Below are 20978 nucleotides of genomic sequence, written 5' to 3' on the forward strand. Positions count from 1 at the left end.
CCCTCAGATTGGACCCAACCACAAACCAGCCCCCCCCACCCAGCCCACTTTTTTCTCCTCCAGCATTTGGCTCCCGGTGGCCAACAACAACTCAACCGGTGGTTTTTCCCTTTCACTATTCCCCACCTGCTGACTGACTCACGTGACCACTCACCTCATCCTCCCAACTCCCAAAGAAGCCGCAGAATCAAGCTTGCTTAGCCCCAGTGAGTCATTCTTTCTTTTTCTTCCGTTTCCGTGTTTAAACTGAATCCATTCGGTCATGGCAGACCTCATGGTTTTTGTATGGTACCACTGCAATGTCAAGTTTATAGTTTTTAAACTCCACCTGCGGGGTTTGTCACTTGATGAAATCAACGGTACAATCATGCATTTTGGTGTTGTTTGCAATCATAGCGGCAGACTTTGCACTGTATATAACTGGGTGTTTCATGATGATACCTTGCCACTGCAGAAGGCCCTGCGAGTCCAGGCTCTTCAGGTGGGCGCCCAGGAGCGGGATGGTCCTGTCAAGGGCATCCATGGCGTCAACCTTGAACCGTTCCCATGTGGTGTTCTGGATATTGGTAATCAGGACCGCCACACCTTTTGGGATCACTTGTTCCCACTCTTTTGAGACCGCGGCCGCCAGATTCCTTGGGTTCACTTGGGCCAATTGCCCAGGCGCCGTGCGCATAAACACATGGTGAATGATCTTGATTGTTCTTGGACCCGGGGCAGGTCTGGTGGCCGCCTGTTGGGGCCCTGCCGGGGGGGGGGGGGGATCTGAGGCGGTTGGACGTGCCGTGTCACCATGGGGGAATTTGGCGTCTGGGAGCGGGACAACGGGCGCAGGGCTGTTGGTTGCATTGCTTTGGGTCAGGTTGCTGCTGTTGTCGTCTTGGGTACCTTTGTAGAAGAGCTTACACTCCTCGGCATTGTCATTTGACCATAGAGATGGCTCAAGATAAGACTCCTGCAGTCCGTCTGGGGTGTTTGGGGACAGCAACGGTTCCACCTGGTGGGTGAGAGTGAATAATTCATTGGGTGATTGGTTTGAGGTGGAGGTCCTTTTTTTGGGAGGCATGTCCTGGAAATATAGCAGCAAATTTAGTGTCGGGCAAAAGCCGCAAAGGGTGAAAGGGGGGGTGGGCTGGCCCTTCAAGTGGACTCACGTCAACCAAAATTTTCCGGACAATGATACTGATCCGACGGTCTGCAGTGTGTTGAATTGAGACCAGCAGGGGGGATGACTCTGAGATGGGACTCAGAAGTCATCACAATGTGACAGAGGATCAACCAAGGGGACAGACTAACCTAGGGCGGGACGGAGCCGGGTTTTTTGGGGAGGCTGGTGATGATTTTATTTTTATTTTTTGCGGGCTGGGTGGGGGGGCTGCCGGTTTGTGGTTGGGTCCGATCGGAGGGGGGTGGGCTGGATTGGGGGCCATGGCTGAGGGGGAGAGGTGTGAGGAAGTATGCGGAAGAAAGGAAGAATCGGAAGGTCATACAGCCCCCAGCTGGGCAGGGGGCTGAAATGTGAAACCGTGTTGGTTGGATTTTTAGCCACACGGAAAAGCAAGCTTATTCGCGTTAGCTGTACACATGCTTGCCAAGAGGGAACACTGGTATGCACACACCAGCTCGCCAAGAGGGATTCCTCTCGGCGAGCAGCCTCTCGGCGAGCAGCCTCTCGGCGAGCAGCCTCTCGGCGAGCAGCCTCTTGGCGAGAAGCCTCTCGGCGAGCAGCCTCTTGGCGAGAAGCCTCTCGGCGAGCAGCCTCTTGGCGAGCAGCCTCTTGGCAAGCAGGTATTCACACACCAGTTCGCCGGGAGGAATCCCTCTTGGCGAGCAGGTATACACACACCAGTTCGCCGAGAGGGATTCCTCTTGGCGAGCAGGTATACATATATTGTGGTTTTAAGAATCCTTGGACGGATCTGCAGGATTTTCCTGGATTTTTGCCCAAGGTTCAAGGCTGTTCAACAATTATTGATTTGTGATTTTAACCCTCAAAGGCCATGATGTCGTTGTTGATGATCATCTTGGACACAGCAGCAAGTAGGCATGACTAGAATCTATCCCCCCACCAACCCAACCCGTGAAGGTTCAGCAACACAAATGTCACAATTTGGGATCGATCTTATGGGTAGGCAAAACCCACCCCCGGGATACTTTTCTGCCAGTGAGCTCTGATGCATTCACCAGATTGGCCTGCAACCGGCTCTGATGAATGCAAGTTGAGGATTCTATTTGTTTCAGACTGGTGGATTTGGATGCTAATCTTTTGTTTTTTTTTTCCTGCATGTAGCTGCAGGTCATCCACTTCACCACCATGTTCAAGCTGTTCTTTTGAAAGCCAGGGAAGGAGGCGTACAACATGATCCAACCAAGCAAGAAGTGGTTCAAGGTCTCGGTCTCGGCCAGATCAAAAGGGAAACACCTCTGGTAAACAAGATATACATACCCTTTTGAATGGGGATGTTTCCTGCCAGTCAAAGAAGTATAAATACCTCTTCAATTTAGGTGTTTCCCTCCAGTTGAAGAGGTACTTTATACCTCTTCTACTGTTGCGGTTGGGGGGTATACATACCCCTTTGACCAGAGAGAACATCCTATCACTGCAAGAAAAATTCTAGAAACTGCTTGCAATTGAGATGCAAGAGCTCAAGGCAAGCTGTGCCTCATGCAAGAATCAAGCACTGGTTGATTCAATTTCCATGCACATTGCATAATTTATGCAAGAGTGAGTCTAAGGTAAAAAAAACTGAGTACAGGCTCCAAAATACTGAGTTGATACTGTGCAAATATCCCTTTTGTATGTATTCACCCCTTTCATGCGCGTGTATCCCTTTCATGTGTGGGTTATATCCCTTTCATGTGCATGTATCCCTTTGATGTGCATGTATCCTTTTGATGTGCGTGTATCTCTTTCATGTGCGTGTATCCCTTTTATGTGCGTGTATCCCTTTCATGTGCGTGTATCCCTTTCATGTACGTGTATCCCTTTCATGTGCGTGTATCCCTTTCATGTGCATGTATCCCTTTCACAATGTGTATATACCCCTTCCATCATGCTTTTGTGACACTTCAGTGTTTACATGTCCCCTTTGAGTTTTTTACATCCTTTTCAACACTTTCATCATTCAGGTTTACATACCCCTTTGATGTTTACATATCCCTTTCATGTGCAAATACCCCTTACTGCACATACCCCTTTCATGAATACATACTCCTTTCATGCATACAACCCCTTTCATCATGTGTACATATCCTTTTTATGTGTTAATACAACTTCTCACATTCCCCTTTCATGCATACATATTCCTCTCATATGTACACATTCCTTTCATGTGTACATACCCTTTTTATGTAATTCTGGCTGGATTCAATTAAGGTGTTCAAAGTTGAAATAATAAAATTTTCAATAGATAAACGGACCTACCTCGCGCAGCAGTGGGAAACTCTTCGCGCACAGAATTGACCGTCCCCAACGTTGAGCCCGCTGTGTGCGCAAGCCAAAAAATACTTTGCGCACAGTGACTTCCCCCAAAAGAAGGAGGTGATTTTTCAGGATTTTTTTTTTTTTGATGGATCAAAAGAGGGGGTCTTACTTGCCCCCTCCAAAAAATATAGGATTTTTTGAAGGTGTCCTTGTGATGCAAAAAAAAATCATAATATCAATCCAAAAAAACGCACCCCGCTACCCCAATAGCCCACCCCGGGGCCTTTGTACCTGCTCAAACTTAAGTGGTCGGGTACCCAGCCCCTCGAAAAGAAAGTCCAAGGGGCAGCAGCTCCGGGCCCGGCTATCCCCCAGCCGCCGTGCCAATGGCCGGCACAGGCCATCAAGCGGAGTTGCACACTCCCCCAATGACCGGCCGGCCAGCACACATGCGTGCATCTGACAATCATTAGCGGTCATCAAGGGGATTATGTACTCCTCTCAATGGCCACGCTGTCCCGGTCATTGAGTGGATTACATACTTCCCTCAATGACCGGGTCTGTTCTGGTCATTGAGGGGAGTGTTCACTCCTCTCAATGACCGGAGCAATTGGGTCATCAAGGATAGTATGTACTCCTCTTGATGACCGGGTCCATGCCGGTCATTGAGAGGAGTACATCCTTCCCTTGATGACTGAGTCCGTTCCGGTCATCAAGGGGAATTTTCACTCCTCTTGACGACCGGAGTAATCGGGTCACCAAGGGGAGTGTACTCCTCTCGATGGTTGGAACAGGGCATCCATCGAGAGGAGTACATCCTTCCCTCAATCACCAAGTCCGTTCCTTAAGTCTTAGCAGGTGAAAAGTCCCCGGGGTGGGCTATTGGGGTAGCGGGTGCTTTTTTTTGGATATTAATTACAGCCATTCTCAAAAGGGTTGGGCTTTAGGCACGCCAAAAAGATGCCGGATGCACGCCAAAAAAGGCGTGAACTCCGGACCACTCCAAGATTTTTGGAGTGGAGGATTGTTCACTCCAAAACCAGCCCCCATTTGGAGTGCCCAACCCGGCACTCCAGGCTGGTATGGAGTGAACACCCTGCCACGCCAAAACCAGCCCCCCCTTGATGGCCGGTCTGTGCCGGCCATTGAGGGCAGTATGTACACTCAATGACCGGCACAGGCCGGTCATCGAGGGCAGTACACTTGATGACGGGCACAGGCCGGTCATTGAGGGCAGTACACTCGATGACGGGCACAGGCCGGTCATCAAGCGGACACACCCCTCTCAATGACCAGCAAGACCGGTCATCAAGAGACACACTCCTCTTGATGACCGGCATAGACCGGTCATTGAGAGGATTCATCCCTCTCAATGGGACACACCCCTCTCGATGACCGGTTTGTACCAGTCATCAAGAGGACACACCCCTCTTGATGACCGGCATAGACCAGTCATCAAGAGGATCCATCCCTCTTGATGACCGGTTTGTACCAGTCATCAAGAGGACACACCCCTCTTGATGACCGGCATAGACTGGTCATTGAGAGGATCCATCCCTCTCAATGACTGGTTTGAACCGGTCATTGAGAGGATCCATCCCTCTTGATGACCGGTTTGTACCAGTCATCAAGAGGACACACCCCTCTTGATGACCAGTACAAACCGGTCATCGAGATGGATATATCCTCTTGATGACCGGTCTATCCCGGTCATCAAGAGGGATCTGTCCTCTAGATGACCGGGATCCTCTCGATGACCGGTCTATGCCTGTCATCAAGAGGGGTGTGTCCCCTTGATGACTGGTACAAACCGGTCATTGAGAGGGGTGTGTCCCATCAAGAGGGATGAATCCTCTCAATGACCGGTCTATGCCGGTCATCAAGAGGAGTGTGTCTCTTGATGACCGGTCTTGCCGGTCATTGAGAGGGGTGTGTCCGCTCGATGACCGGCCTGTGCCCGTCATTGAGTGTACTGCCCTCGATGACCGGCCTGTGCCCGTCATTGAGTGTACTGCCCTCGATGACCGGCCTGTGCTGGCAACGGTGGGCCGTTACAGTTAAACGTAACTGTAAAGTATTGTAAAGTATCAAAAAATAAGTTACAATACAGAAAGTTAAGATTATCGAGTGTATAAAATAAGTTAACTATAACACCCACGGGTGCAAAAATATGCAAAAATACCCTAAATAACAGCAAATGTTGGCCATTTTTCATAGATACAGCCAAAAATGCATCGTAATTTATCGTAAAGTATCAAAAATTCAATATTTTTCTTGATAAAATTAACACCATTTTCTTAAAAATAACGGTTGATGCGTTACGCGTTTAGGCCTAAATATCATAACGTAACACATCGGCCCACCGTTGGTGCTGGTCATCAAGTGTACATACTGCCCTCAATGGCCGGCGCAGACCGGCCATCAAGGGGGGGGCTGGTTTTGGCGTGGCAGGGTGTTCACTCCATACCAGCCTGGAGTGCCGGGTTGGGCACTCCAAATGGGGGCTGGTTTTGGAGTGAACAATCCTCCACTCCAGAAATATTGGAGTGGTCCGGAGTTCATGCCTTTTTTGGTGTGCATCCGGCATTTCTTTGGCGCGCCTAAAGCCTGACCCTTGATATATTCCAGGAATACATATCTCATTGGGGCCTGCAAAATACACCTTGACTTGCAACGGCTGCCCAGCAAAAAATCAAACACAGCCTCAGCAACACCATCCTCATCACTTCCCATCCTCACACTCTTACTGGAAATGCACCCAGCCTCAAACCAGCCGCCAAAGGACCAACAATCACTGCTGCAGATCAACCCCACCAATCAGCAGCAGCAGGTTACTCCAAGATTATAACTGTTGAGTTGTCTGTTAGTCTGCTACCATGATGTATCACCACAGTATGGAGGGCTGTCGGATTGACCCATGAGCACTACCAACCAACCACCCAGCTGGCAGCCACAAGCGTCTGTAGTCTAGTTGGTAAAGGCAGCACTCTAGTATGTGTCTCAGCATAGCTGAGGTCGTGAGTTCGACTTTCACCAGACACATCTTCATTTTACAGTCTCTACAGGTTATGAGCCCAGAGCTACCTGAGCGCTACTCGCTTACAATAGAGACTTGATGAATTTGTGAATGCTTACTTGTAAGACCACGCAAAACCCCTATAAGCCTACATCTAGATCACGGGTTCAATCCCTACGCTGATCATCTTTCCTGGGTCTCATTCCCACTCTCTCTTGGGGTCAATCCCCACTTCCCATCATGTAGCAAGGGGGGGTGTTGAGTTGTCTGTTAGTCTGCTACCATGATGTATCACCACAGTATGGAGGGCTGTCGGATTGACCCATGACCACTACCAACCAACCACCCAGCTGGCAGCCACAAGCGTCTGTAGCCTAGTTGGTAAAGGCAGCACTCTAGTATGTGTCTCAGCATAGCTGAGGTCGTGAGTTCGACTCTCACCAGACACATCTTCATTTTACAGTCTCTACAATAACCACATCAATCTCCTCCAACACTTCCATTGCAAACGTATCCCTGAGCATGTGGTCCACGCCAAGGGATTGAGTGCTCTTAGGCTATGTTGAAGTCACCCATGATATCTCTGATATCTTTTGTGTAAAACTGCAATAAAACCCCAGTGGTTGCAGATTCTCACTGTTGGTGTTGAAAGAAGGTTGATCCTTGTAATTTCTCAGTCAATATCAAGACCAAGGAAGGTATTGCCTCTCCGATATCTCACCAATCCAAACCACTCTACTTACCCCTTTTGGCTTCTTGCCACGCTCTGAACCAAGAAATAAATTAACAAATTCCTCTTCCTTTGTGTTGTTGTCTTGTGTTTATTTTATGCTAAAAGACATGTACTTTGCGCACCCTGAGATGGAAATAAACGGGCTTGTGGACTGCCCTTGGTATGAAACAGACAAAAAATTGGTCAGGTTGTGTTTTGAGCCCATGGACTCAATTACAAAATAAGGACCTGAGTGCCAATTGTAGATTTTTCAGGCAGCCCAGACCAGTTTATTGCCTTCAGGCAGCCCAGAACAGTTTGTTGCCTTTTTTTTACTGTCCTGGGGCTGTGCTGAAGCTGTGGCCTCCATATTGGAGGGAGGAGGAAAGAGCGCCCGAGGAAAAAGGCTCGGGGGCAGGAAGATGGACAAGAGACCCAGAAAGAGGGTCTAAACTGCTAGCTATGAGAAGGAAAAAAGCTTCTCACTACAGGAGACTCACTGGGTCTCAGGAAACAGCGCGCAGAGAGCTGATAATCTTAATTTCTAATCTATCCGGGATATATAAGCTATTGGGGAATGGGGACAAGCTGTGGGACAGAAGGTGAAGATGCATATGCATCTGAAAGGAGAGGAAAGAGTGACAGGCATTGAAAAGGGGAGAGAAAGGAGAGAGCCGTGAAATTCCAACAGGTTGAATTAGCCAAAGAATTATGCATTGGATTTTCAGCGGCAAAGCCGCCTTGGCCTCTAGTTCAACTATTATCACCCAACCCCCAAAAAAGGCAATGTGGACACACTTCCTTTTTAGGTACAAAGGGGACCATTTTTATCTAAAAAGGCAATGTTTATGAATTACCATTGTGTTGGGTCTGGTGATATGTGATTGAGATTCTTCATATAAATTCAAAAGCAACCTAGAGCAGATTGTGTGAGGAATAGCTGTGCATCCAACTATTCACAATCTATATTTAAACAACACTCTATCAAACCGCAACAGCATCCACAAGCACATTCTCCAGAGTCTTTAATAATTTGCCAGGGAATATTTAATACTTCCCAAATGATTTTCCCCAGGAAATCTTTGGATTCCACACATAAAGACAAGATGGCTTCCGGCGAAGGCATGACCTCCGAGCATTGGGTGAGAGTGGATGTGAGTCCTTCTGCAACTTTATCAGCGCTAGGAAGGCATTGGAAACATGTATCTGGATCAGGCGAGCTACTGGTTGAAATTAAGGGTTCAGTACAAACTCCACTACAACATCCTGGATCAGCAGAAGATTCAGGTGGTTCACTTGAGGGAATTGAAGATGGGGTAGCCCCAGATGGTGGATTTGTTAAAACTGGAGGTGGGGCGGGATCTGATGGTTGATTTGCACGTTCACCATCCATCCTGCCCATCTGGTAGTAGATTAATGCATCTCCAGTAGAATCATAGTGACCTCTGCGGTCTGGCCCGTTGTCAATGTAGTATGGCTTGTTTTTCTTTTCACGTTTTTTACAAAAGCAACAATCTAATCCTTTTTCTGCTGCTTTTTCTTTTTTTTCTATCAGCCAATCTTTTTGCAGTCTTCCAACCTGGACCATGCGAACAACACAATCATTGATGGCCCTTTCATCACACCAGCAGAAGAAATGTTTTATTAGTTGACCAAACCTCTCAGCTATTATTTTGCAATTGACTAACTTGTGGGTAGTGCATGGACCTAAGGGCTGATGAGGAAGTTCTTTTTCTGAATATCGGAATCTCCTTTTTACTGTTTGATCATGGGCTTGTGGGGGGAGGGAGCTTGATGCTTCTCCTGATTTGTCCTGGGGTGGTTTTTTGGGTGGAAATGATTGCCTGAGAGGATCAAAATCCATCCCAGATCCATGGTAGTCTTTGGCATCCCTGTTGAAAGCACGCTGCTGTACTGGAGGTACCATCATAGAAGGTCTCCTGGCTCCTGTTTGAATTTCTGGGTGTTGACCTGTTTTTGTGTCATTCCAGAAAAGATTTGTGGCCAAGGTGAAGGGTTTATGCAGAAAAAATTGGGGGGGGGGGGGGGGTGGAAAAATCAATTTTTGGAGTTTTATGATTTGACCATGTGCTGTGATGTGATTGGTACATGATGACAAATTTCACTTACCCATCTCTCTTTGTAACCCTGGAGCTGAAATGACAATCCATCAGATCAAAATCAGCTATCCAGTAGAAACAAAGCATAAATCCACATGAACCTTACCTAGTTCATCATTAGTACCTATATGAAATTTTGTAATTTCTCCTTCTGTGTCTTTCACTCTTCTCTGTCTCAATGGCATGTTTTGAATATCTTCATGATGAATATCAGAACATTTTGGAATTAGATAGAGAATGATTTTTTTTGGTTGATTGCGCAGAAGTCAGTCTGGTTGGCAAGAGACAGTTATAGGTAAGATTTCCCAATTACATACCATCCCCACTGCTTGCTGTGTGAACTATTTTGTCCAAATTGCAGGACATGCTCCTCTTTCTCAAGAGGGTGGTAATTGGGGAACCCAAGGGACAAGATATTCCCTCATTAAGAGTGCCCCAAATGTTGCCACCAACAGGCAAAGCTAACATTGATGGAGCCTTGAAAAAACCCACAAATAGTAGTAACTTCAAAAAAATCTCTAAAAATATGATCTATCTTTCCGGCCTAACTTCTTGATCGTAGTTGTCGCAAAGTTACAAGCGGGGAAGATGAGTATGAATGGGGGGAGCGGAAGAGCCAGGCAGCTTAAGTTCTCATGTGCAAAAAATAGGAAGGCATGACTTGTCTGCACATCATCCCAGGCACATCGTTTTGTACGTAGCAACATGTATGTTATCCAAATGTAACCCTGAAGCAGCTTATGTATGTATCCTTAATATTGCGCGCCGCTTGATCACAAGAAAATTGACACTGCAATCCTTGGTGAGACGTGTGTTGATAAGCATGTCACTCGCCATTCAAGTTTCCCTCCCCCAAGATCCATTGGTTTGGATAGGTTAGGATAAACCCGTTAGCCCATCACATGTTTGGTTTTACTCAAGGTCTCAATCTTGTCTGAGGTGCTGATTCACACACACACCTCGGTGTAGTTTCTAGTAGTTTACTGACCCAGAGTACGGTAGACCACCAGTCACGCTGTAGTTAGCCAATGTCACAACGCGTCAATGAAACATTTGTTTCATACAAAAGCGGGTGACGTGTCCACCTCTTGAAAGTCACGGCCGAAGGTAAGATAACTGTATCCATATTAGGTGTTAGACGTACATTACCCCGGAGAATCAAGCAGGGGATGAGATTACAATTGCTGGATTTATATCAAAATTAAATTTCGTGTCTGTAGCTGTAATGTAAAAAACCTAACAAATGACAATGGTGTTTTGATGTGAATCAACTTCGGATAAGGAGACTAAACAAATAAAAAATGTGATGTAAGCAAAAAAAAAGAGCACAGGGTAGGAAGCTGTACACTAGAAAAAAGAAGAACTGAAACTCGTTTGGGAAAAAATATGACGATGGACTACCAAGAAGAGACAAAAAAAGCGCAAATAAATTAAAAAGGATGAGGAATCACTGCAAAAAGATATGATGCTTATGAAGATTCAGAAGTTGGTCGAGTCGGAGTGGATAGAGTAGATAGAGTGGATCCAGGCGATGAAGGTAATTTGACGCCGTCAGGTGATTTGCGGGTGGAGATGGGAGACCTCGAGGGGTTACTGACGGTGGATGGTGAGTTGAGGGATAGGTTGGAGAGGGGGTTGTAGTGGGACTAGCCGCATTGGCTTCGCGGAGCAAGAATGAGACCCATTGGTTGGTGATCGTGTGATCATTGTCTCCCAACGTATCCCGTCCGGTCCCCAATGGAGAATTTAGCCCTGCATTCTGACGTGAACTTGAGTGTTGTAATCCGACTTGTTCAAGTTGATCTTCGTTCCAGGATAAGTTGCTTGACAGTAAAGAAAGCATCTCGAAACGTTTTGTGTCTTCGCTTGGAGTGAGAATGAATGAAATCAACACATTTGTGACCCCAAATCAGTCATAGATGGAAATACAGCGTCAGGGTGACCATCCAAACAAGTTTCTAGAGTGGAGCAATCAAAAAACAGAGCTCACCGGTCAACACTGTGTTCTGTACTGTCTGTCCTCAATCGACGAAGAGCCTTAGTCAGATGCTCATTCAGTATGACCGCTGGAGGGGACCAACGGGTACATCCACATCAATGTGAGCGTAGGATAGGCATATCTGATTGGAACAAACAACTCACCTTCATGCCAAAGCTTCCCAACCAGCAAATTCTTCTCCTTCAGTTCTTTTTTCAGTGATTCACACAGTGCTGCCCCTGATTTGCTGGCCGCAAGTTTAGCCTATCTAGATGGTGAAGAGTTGAGATATCAGGATATGGCGAGAATGAGATGGAAACTCCCCCAAGGGAGAAACAAGATTACACCAATAGTAGAGTATATATATACAATATGATTATGTTATTGGTTTGGTGAGAAAGAAAGTATAAAGCCATAATGAAAAATCCAAGTTTTAAAGACACAGTTTTGCCACAATTAAAAAAATCAAGATCAAGGGTTCCCCCTGTAAAAACACAAAATCAAAAAAAAAAAAAAATCAAGGGTTTCCCAAATTTACAAAAGGTTATAAACAAGACCACAAATTCACCTCCCAATAAACATACATACAAAAATAAGCTGATATAATACAAAAATAACAAAATTGATCACATGCAAACCTCAACCAGCCTTCCAACATCAGCAAAGCTGTGCCCACAGGCACAACACCCAGCTCGTGTCAAGTGCACGGGTCATAAGTGATGGCCGTGAAGGCCCCCAGCCCGCAGCAAAGGCTGCAGACCAGTGGGGGGCCCACTCTTTAGCCCCTCAGACTGTGCAAGTGCAACAGCGGAGGTGGTGAGGGCAATCCCTTGTGGTAGACACTTTTGTTCTGGATGGAAAAATTAAAAAAATTCTGGTTTACATATGTGGTTTTACATTACACCCTCTTTTGATATACACACCCCCTTCAGTTTACATACACAGTTGTACACAACTGCATTTATATAGATTACATACTACCCTTTTACATACATCTGAGTGTATATATGCGGCTATGTAGCAACCAGCCAGCCTCAAATGTGGCTGTGTAGCAACCACAAGCCACTTATTACAGCAACCTAGCAACCACAAGCCACATTAATAAAGCGGCATAGTAACCATGGGTCTGTGCAAGTCACTCAAGCAGACTACACAGCAATACAGAAAGCTGTGCAGGTCACTTGAGAAGACTCCATAGCAACCAGAGGGCTGTGTAAGCCACACTTGTAACTAGATCACCAGCTAAATTTGCTCATGTATACACTGCCACACTGTACATATCTGTATTTGCACAGAATTTGTAAAGGCACACCAGCCAAAACCCCTCATGTACATAGACCACCAGCAAAAATGCCTCACATTTTCCTACATAAGGAGGGGCTCTCTCTTCCTTTTTCCCCTATCCAAAGAAGGAGATCATTCCCCCCCACAAGATTCAAATAAATTGTCACCCTCACACTCTCTGCCACATAATAAAAAACTAGATTTATATCTTGGAATACACAGTCCATTGTGAGCCACTTGTGAGAAAAGTATTCAACTACACTAGACCACTGTCTTCTTGCTTCCAGCCTAGCTGGGGGTGTTGTCAGTCTTTGTCTTTCAGAGAGGCAGGGGTTTCCCCACACATACTTCTCTAAATTCAGCCATAAGAGGTGCAAACCGCTTTTGGAGTCTCACACCGTCCTCTGGAATTACAGCGGCAGAGGATGCCCTGGGGATTATCCAAACACACAAGAGCACCCCCTCTTATACATGCTCCACCAGCAAGCTCGCCTCAACTTCCCCTTGACTCCGCCCTGCATGCCTCAGAGCATCCGCATTGGTTGCCTTAAACCCCACGCTAAGCCAAATTTAGCGACAGAAACACCACATTGGTGTTGGTAAGTCCCCCGCTATCGTCAAATATTTTGGCTTTTGTCGATAAAGGTCACCAAATCTGGCAACACTTATTGACGAAGTTATGGCTGCGCATCCCTCCCCCAGCCAGCTCCGCATTGCTCCAACTTTGCCCCAAGAAGGACATACAGCTCTCAATGACCGGTTAACCATTCATTGAGAGGACATAAAACCTCTTGATGACTGGTTAACCATTCATTGAGAGGACATACAACCTCTTGATAACCGGTCAGACCGGTCATTGAGAGGACTCAACGCTACATAGTCAAGCCTGGCCCAACCCTCTCAATGACCAGTACAAACCAATCATCAAGTGTACTCAAGCTGTTTGATGACCAGTCTGACCGGTCATCAAGAGGATATAAAACTTCTTGATGACCGGTTAGACCAATCATCAAGGGGACTCAAGGCTACATAGTCAAGCCTCTTGATGAACGGTGTGGTGAACAAAAGAGATCACTGCGCAGAATTTTCAGGACCTCCACTGCTCCAAGATGATTCCCGGGTAAAGTCGGGTGATCTGGGAAACTCCGCTCCGCTCCGCAAGTACGTGTAGGGGAATCATGATCCAAAGGAATGAGTCAAGTAACATATAAATAACCTCAAAGATACGTAGAAAAGTCGTAATCCACCGTTAAATCCCCCATAAAGTACACACAAAACAACTCCGCCATAAGTAAAAAATAATATCCCTCCGTAAAGAATCCGTAACCAAGTAATAATAAGAACAATCACAGATCAAATGGATGGATTGATGGGGGAAAAACTCCCCCCCCCCCCCCCCCATCTCCGTACAAAAAGAGAAAACCATGTGAGAAAGAAAACCATCCTCCTCCACCCGCCTCTCACGCATGCCATCCACCAAGCCCCGCTCCCACAACCACGCACGTCATCCGCCCATTCCGCTCTCACACGGATCTTCTGTCTACATCACCGCACGTCATTGCCCATTGTTGGACTCCTCTCGCCTTAGCTTCCTCGCCCCTGTCTAGCCTTCAATGCCGGGATCCCACACGCCGCCTCCGCCCCAGCTACGCCCGCTGACGTAGCCCGCTTTGGCTGCCACGGCTTCCCCCGGTCACAGCCTATACTATCCAGTCCGCGCTGGCCTGCTTAAGTTGAGTCCAGCTCCGCCGCCGCCGCACTGCTGACATAACCCTGCGCTCCGCCTCATGAACATTTTCCGCACTGTGCCGCTCCACGCCAGCCTTGCGGAATCCGCAGCCCGCAATCTCCGCAAACCCGTGCGGACAAATCCGGGTCCCCGACCCGGTTTTAGCATCACATCCACCCCAGACTTGGAGTCCTGCCCCCAGGACTCCCATACACGTCAAATAAACAACGCCCAACACCCGCGATCGCCTGTACACGACCCGTGAGCCAACCCGTCATAACTGTTGATCAACAACCCAACAAAAGAAAAAGAAAAGGAAATATGAAATGCAACGCCTGTCGGACCCGCGGAGTTACCTGTATCTGTCAAGATCCGACCAAGGCCTGCAACCTCTGTTGCCAACTGAAGAAGAAATGCTCTCTCCTTCCGTCCGATCCAGAAAATCCAAGAAAACAATCCGCCGCTAACAAAGGGCCTAGCCGTCCATCAAAAACCCGAAAGACGGACCTTCCACCCTCATCTCCTCTGATTTCGACTCCATCAAAACCGTCTACGCCCGAGCTCGGAACCCCTCCTCCTTGAGAGAAATCCAGCCAAACCCATCGTTCCGCACATACACCACCTCGTTGACAATCATCATCTCCTTGAGTTTCCAATTGCACTCGTAACATGCTGACACCCCAGCCCGTCCGTAGCCACTATGCTACCCCCACAGCCTGGGCCAACTCCGTGTGTTGTTGGAGCCAGAATCACAACCTATGCAAGCCTCTAGTTGATGAACGCTTTGCAGAACGCCTCGCCACTGGTCTTCGCGCTCAAGAACAACGCCAGAAAACCGCCCATCCGCCTCATCAAGAGGCATCTCTTCACACTCCGCCTTCTCAAAAGGCACCGTATCAGTCGCAGCCGCAAGCACCGCACCACCAAACTCCTCCATCTCCGATCCCTCGTCGCAAGCGCCATATCTCAATAGACGATTCTCCGCCCCATTCTTCGGCTCCGAATCAAAATCACTCGTCTGTTCCACGTAAGTGCCTTAGTCTATCTTTCCGCTCCGTTTGCCGTTGATTGTTGTCTCCTAACTCTTTTTGCTGTAAGCCAAACACGCTCCCAACACCGCACCGGCTGCCAAACGGTCCTCTACACCCGCAAATTCACCAGAAGGGACCAACGTCCACGATCCTGACTCCGCTCCTCAAGACGCCACTGAGCCACCTTGTTCCGCAAACACCCGCAACACCGCTCCGCCAGAGTCCCCATCTCCGCCTCTGTCTAACAATCTGCGCCTCGCCGCCGACCCCAACTTCCTCAGGGCCTACGAAGAGCGTGTTGTTGCCGAGCGCATTGAAGAACTCCATCAACACATTGAGTTTCTGCTTACTCGCTCCAATCTTCCGCCGCCGGACCGTGTTCGCTACTTCACCGGTATCCTCCGCTCAGATCAAGTTTTCCGCACACGCGCCATCGATGTTCTCCCCATTCAACCACTAGATCCCGCCAACGACGCTCCTCAAGATCACGCCTGCCACGGTACTAGTTTGTAGTAACAGACCCGCCGTTCCTTTCTTATCATTTGTCCATATCTTGTCTTGTATATAGCTAAAAACAGTCCCGCTGTAATAAACACGTAAAGAACATTCGCTCCGCTTAAGTCCCGCGCCTCGTGAGTGATCTCCAAAAAAAAAGAAACAATGCTTCGCCGTAAATGACCGTAAGTGAATCATCCATAATGCGCCCGGTCCGTCACCACCCGACACCAGCGCCATAAATCCGTAAAGCATGAATAAATAGAATCCGTAACAAACACCGCCCTCAACGCTGCCGCAATAGCTACCAAAAGCCCAGCCAATATCCAATGAAGAGAATACCACGCCACCCAGTGTCCGACGAAAAGAACCCTGCACCGCCTTCCGTCAAGCTCCGCAACGCCTCCGTCAACGCAAAACCAACCTCCGCAATGTATCAAAAAAAAAAAAAAAGCAACAAAAGTCCGTGATCATAGAAACGCCATACCCCCACCCCAGACTTGAAACCGCCGACCCCGGCGGCCCAACCGCAAAGCCAAGAGCCGATTTCCGCCAAACGAGACGACAAACCGGCCAGACCCCCACTTGTGGGGAAAAAAAGAGGTCACTGCGCAGAATTGTCAGGACCTCCGCTGCTCCAAGATGATTCCCGGGTAAAGTCGGGTGATCTGGGAAACTCCGCTCTGCTCCGCAAGTACGTGTAGGGGCATCATGATCCAAGAGAATGAGTCAAGTAACATATAAATAACCTCAAAGATACGTAGAAAAGCTGCAATCCACCGTAAAATCCGCCATAAAGTACACACAAAACAACTGCGCCATAAGTAAAAAATAATATTCCTCCGTAAAGAATCCGTAACCAAGTAATAATAACAATCCCAGATTGATTGATGGATTGATGGGGAAAAACTCTCCCCCCCATCTCCGTACAAAAAGAGAAAAACATCCTCCTCCGCCCGCCTCTCACGCACGCCATCCGCCAAGCCCCGCTCCCACAACCACGCACGTCATCCGCCCATTCCGCTCTCACACGGATCTTCTGTCTACATCACCGCACGTCATCGCCCATCGTCGGACTCCTCTCGCCTTAGCTTCCTCGACCCTGTCTAGCCTTCAATGCCGGGATCCCACACGCCGCCTCCGCCCCAGCTACGCCCGCTGACGTAGCCCGCTTTGGCTGCCACGGCTTCCCCCGGTCACAGCCTATACTATCCAGTCCGCGCTGGCCTGCTTAAGTTGAGTCCAGCTCCGTCGTTGAGCTCCGCCGCCGCCGCACTGCTGACATAACCCCGCGCTCCGCCTCATGAACATTTTCCGCACTGCGCCGCTCCGCGCCAGCCTTGCGGAATCCGCAAACCCGTGCGGACAAATCCAGGTCCCCGACCCGGTTTTAGCATCACAACGGTCTGACTGGTCATTGAGTAGACTCAACCCTCTCAATGAATGGTCTAACTGGTCATCAAGAAGTTGTATGTCCTCTCAATGACTGGTCAGACCAGTCATTGAACAGCTTGAGTGCTCTTGATGATCGGTTAGACCGTTCATCGAGAGTATTGAGTCCGCTTGATGACCCGTCAGAGCATTCATTGAGAGGAAATAAAACCTCTCAATGACTGGTACAAACCGGTCATTGAGAGGGATCAACCCTTGTGATGAGTATTTTGCACTGTTTTGTACCAGCCATCAAGTGTGATTCCCCTTGATGACCAGTTTGTACCGGTCATTGAGTAGACTCAAGCTGGCTGCTCGATGAGCAGTTTGTACCGGTCATCAAGGGTACATACAAACTTTTACCGTTAATCGAGAGTACATACAAACCTCGATGACCGGTGGGTGTTGATAGCGCAGTCGGGCAAGTTTGCCGTTTGAGTTGGCTCAACTGGTGTGGAGTGCCCTCCGCGTTGCTAAATTTGGCTCTTAGCAAGCGGTAATTTAGCTTAGCTTTTAGCTGAACCGATGCGGATGCTCTCATATCCTTGACAAAAAGGACATGTCAGGTCTTTTGACCGGGGGTCCCAATCCCGAACTCTGACAGTCTGCCGTGCTTCGTCCTTCAGAGCGCGAAGCAGCCATGCTGAAGGCGTCCCGTGTAAGGTTCTTCAAGGCCTGGGTGATCTTGCTGCGACCTACTGGCTTTGTGAGGAAGTCGGCTGAATTGTTGGCCGATGAAACAAATTTGAGGGCGATGACGTTGGTCTGGATGAGTTCCCAAAAAAAATGTAGATGAAGGTCCATGTGCTTTGTTCTGAAGCTGTTCTGACTGATCTGGCTGTGAGCCAGGTCAATTGCACCGCGATTGTTAATGTTGATGATTGAGGGACGACGGTTGGATTTGAGAGAAACTTCAGCCATGAGGTTGGACATCCACCCAACTTCCTTGCTCGCGTCAGTGAGGGCCTTGTATTCCGCCTCCGTCGAGGAGAGGGAAACGGTGCATTGCTTCGTTGATTTCCACGAAACAAGGTACTCGTTCCAGGTGACGGTGAAACCGGTGTGTGATCGCCTGGTGTCCGGGAAATTGCCCCAGTCTGCATCGACTGAGGAGAATAGTGGAGTGGGGTGAGACCGAGTGAAGCTGATCCTGCGACCAAGCGTTCCCTTGAGATAACGGAAAACCTGGACGGCGGCCGAATAGTGGGAAAGGCCAGGGTTCTCAAGAAACTGTGAGAGTTTGCTAACCGCAAAAGAAATATCCGGGCGAGTCAAGATGCTTAAGTAATTGAGGGAGCCAATGAGGGCTCAATAGTTGACGCAACACTGGGTCGCTAGCTAACCATAGCGGTTAGCGTAGCGTTGTGCAGTGCGAATGTGCTATTTTTTAGCGTAGCGTTAGCGCAATTGCACGCATATGCGCTAACGCTACGCGCACGCGGTGCGCAGCTATTCTAGCTGATAGCGTAGCATTAGCGCAGATGCGCGCAATTGCGCTAACGCTACGCATGCAGGGCGCAAAAGAGCGCGCGCTACGCTGCGCTACAGCGCCTTTGTGAAACTCCATAAAATATTATGTGTCCTATGGGAGTTGAACCCATGTCTCTTATATCCATGTCAAGTGCACTAACCACTGTACTAAGGACGCTTGGATATGAATGGCTGCAGGTGGGTAAAAGAACATCCATTGGTGTCACATGAAGATCCCTAATTGAGGGTAAGACCTGTAAATGACAGGTCATGAATGAGTGACACCAGCAGGTATGATGAAGCTAAGAGTAGCAGAACCAAAACCTGACAGCCCCCTGTGCTATGAAAGGGGTTTATCATACCAAGACTCCATAATATCCTAGGTATCACGCGGTAGCGCTGGGCTCATAACCTGTGAAACTCCATAAAATATTATGTGTCCTATGGGAGTTGAACCCATGTCTCTTATATCCATGTCAAGTGTACTAAACACTGTACTAAGGACGCTTGGATATGAATGGCTGCAGGTGGGTGAAAGAACATCCACTGGTGTCACATGAAGATCCCTAATTGAGGGTAAGACCTGTAAATGACAGGTCATGAATGAGTGACACCAGCAGGTATGATAAAGCTAAGAGTAGCAGAACCACAACCTGACAGCCCTTAGCGGGAAAAAAGGGCTTTTTTGCCGCTAAAAGCGCTGTAGCGACTGTAGCGGCGCGCTAACGCTAACAAAGAATTGGCGCGCTGTTAGCGCCGCTGAAAATTAGCGCAGCGTAGCGGCGCTAACAGCGCGCTAACGCTATGCAAAATAGATGGGCGCTTTTTGCCGCTACGCTAACGCGTAGCGCTGAAATAGCGTACCGTCCCGATACACTACATGTTTTTGCTTCAGTAGTATGTACATAGCAACTTGCAGATTAACATCCGACATTGGTCCGACATTGCAAAGCTCTCCAAGCCATCGATGGATTCAAAAAAATTCTCTCCTCACATCCAGGTACCCGGATCTGAAATTCTGTCCGCCAAAGAACCGTCTGCCGCCGAAGAACCGTTTGCCGCCAAAGAACTGTCTGCCGCGAAAGAATTGTCTGCCGCCGAAGAACCGTCTGCCGCCAAAGAACCGTCTGCCGCCAAAGAACCGTCTGCCAAAGATGCCGAAGAACCAATCAAACCAGAAACAATTATGGCAGCTAATAACTTGATTCCTGCGCCCCCGGAGCGCGACTTTGGCTCGAGGGACGAATGCCTCGAGACAATCCAAAAGTGGGCTTTCGACCATGGATTCGCCATTGCAACAGCACGTTCGTACACTGTTAAGGGACAAAATCGCGTGGTTTATCAGTGCGACAAGTCTGGCCCTTACCGACCACATTGGGCGCCCAAAGAGGAGCACGTACGAGGACAATCAAATTTCAAACCTGCACGACAGCTCTCAGAAACCCAAATCCACTTCAAAGCCCACAAAAATGAAGAAAGAAAGGGGAACTATCAAGACCAACTGCCCTTTCCGACTGACTGTCACTCACAATGCAGCTTCTGGAAGGTGGGAATTGATAGTGAAAAACTTGGATCATAACCATCCTCCTTCAGATTCTCCAGCGGCGCACATCATTCACCATGGGTTAACGACCGAGCAATGTCTTGAGCTGGACAAACTCGGTTCCGCCGGTGTGATGCCTTTGAAAGCAAAGAATGTTTTAATGCAAGACACGTCAAAAATCCTCCTAGCACCTTTGAGCGCAATTCACAACTTCAACTACCGGAAAAACAGAAAAATTTGGGTGCAAAATTCTATGAAAATGATGATCGACTGCTTAAAATCAAAAGCTTTCAATTACAGAGTAAAATCCTCGACCAACATCCAAACTTCTGCCACGCACCTCAATGCCCTTTTCTTTACGCTTCCGGAATCTATGGAAATGGCAAAAATTCATTCAATATGCATTCTAATTGATGCGACTTACAAGACTACCCGCTACAAGATGCCTCTCCTACACGTTACTGGAATCAACTCGTGCAACCAATCCTTTACGCTTGCTTTCTGTTTCATGGCGAAGGAGCAAGAAGAAGACTTTACTTGGGCTTTGGAACAGCTTCAATCAGTGCTCCAACCGCACCCGCCATCCGTTATCCTGACCGACAAAGAGCAAGCATTGATGAATGCAATTGAAACAATATTCCCCGAAGCCCGGAACCTCTTGTGCCAGTGGCATATGGGTAAAAACCTTTATGCCCATTGCCGTCCCATTCTTGGGGATGATTCTTACTCTATTTTTCGCAAATCT

General features: G+C 48.1%; 3 protein-coding genes across 3 annotated transcripts; 1 reads left to right on the plus strand and 2 right to left on the minus strand.

Moving 5' to 3' along the window:
- Window positions 1-8104: 8104 nt before the first annotated feature.
- Window positions 8105-8740, minus strand: PtA15_17A288 (uncharacterized protein; the record flags this gene model as incomplete). Its single annotated transcript, XM_053164388.1, has 1 exon — window positions 8105-8740. The coding sequence occupies one exon, from the start codon at window positions 8738-8740 to the stop codon at window positions 8105-8107; it is 636 nt and encodes a 211-aa protein (XP_053028361.1).
- A 1979-nt stretch (window positions 8741-10719) lies between these two features.
- PtA15_17A289 (uncharacterized protein) lies at window positions 10720-11115 on the minus strand (the record flags this gene model as incomplete). Its single annotated transcript, XM_053164389.1, has 1 exon — window positions 10720-11115. The coding sequence occupies one exon, from the start codon at window positions 11113-11115 to the stop codon at window positions 10720-10722; it is 396 nt and encodes a 131-aa protein (XP_053028362.1).
- A 3817-nt stretch (window positions 11116-14932) lies between these two features.
- Window positions 14933-15807, plus strand: PtA15_17A290 (uncharacterized protein; the record flags this gene model as incomplete). The annotated part of the gene is made up of 2 exons (XM_053164391.1): window positions 14933-15290; window positions 15362-15807. 2 exons carry the CDS (start codon window positions 14933-14935, stop codon window positions 15805-15807), a joined length of 804 nt encoding a protein of 267 aa, XP_053028363.1.
- Between the last annotated feature and the right edge of the window lie 5171 nt (window positions 15808-20978).

This window comes from Puccinia triticina, chromosome 17A, assembly GCF_026914185.1.
Source record: "Puccinia triticina chromosome 17A, complete sequence".
Lineage (NCBI taxonomy): Eukaryota > Fungi > Basidiomycota > Pucciniomycetes > Pucciniales > Pucciniaceae > Puccinia > Puccinia triticina.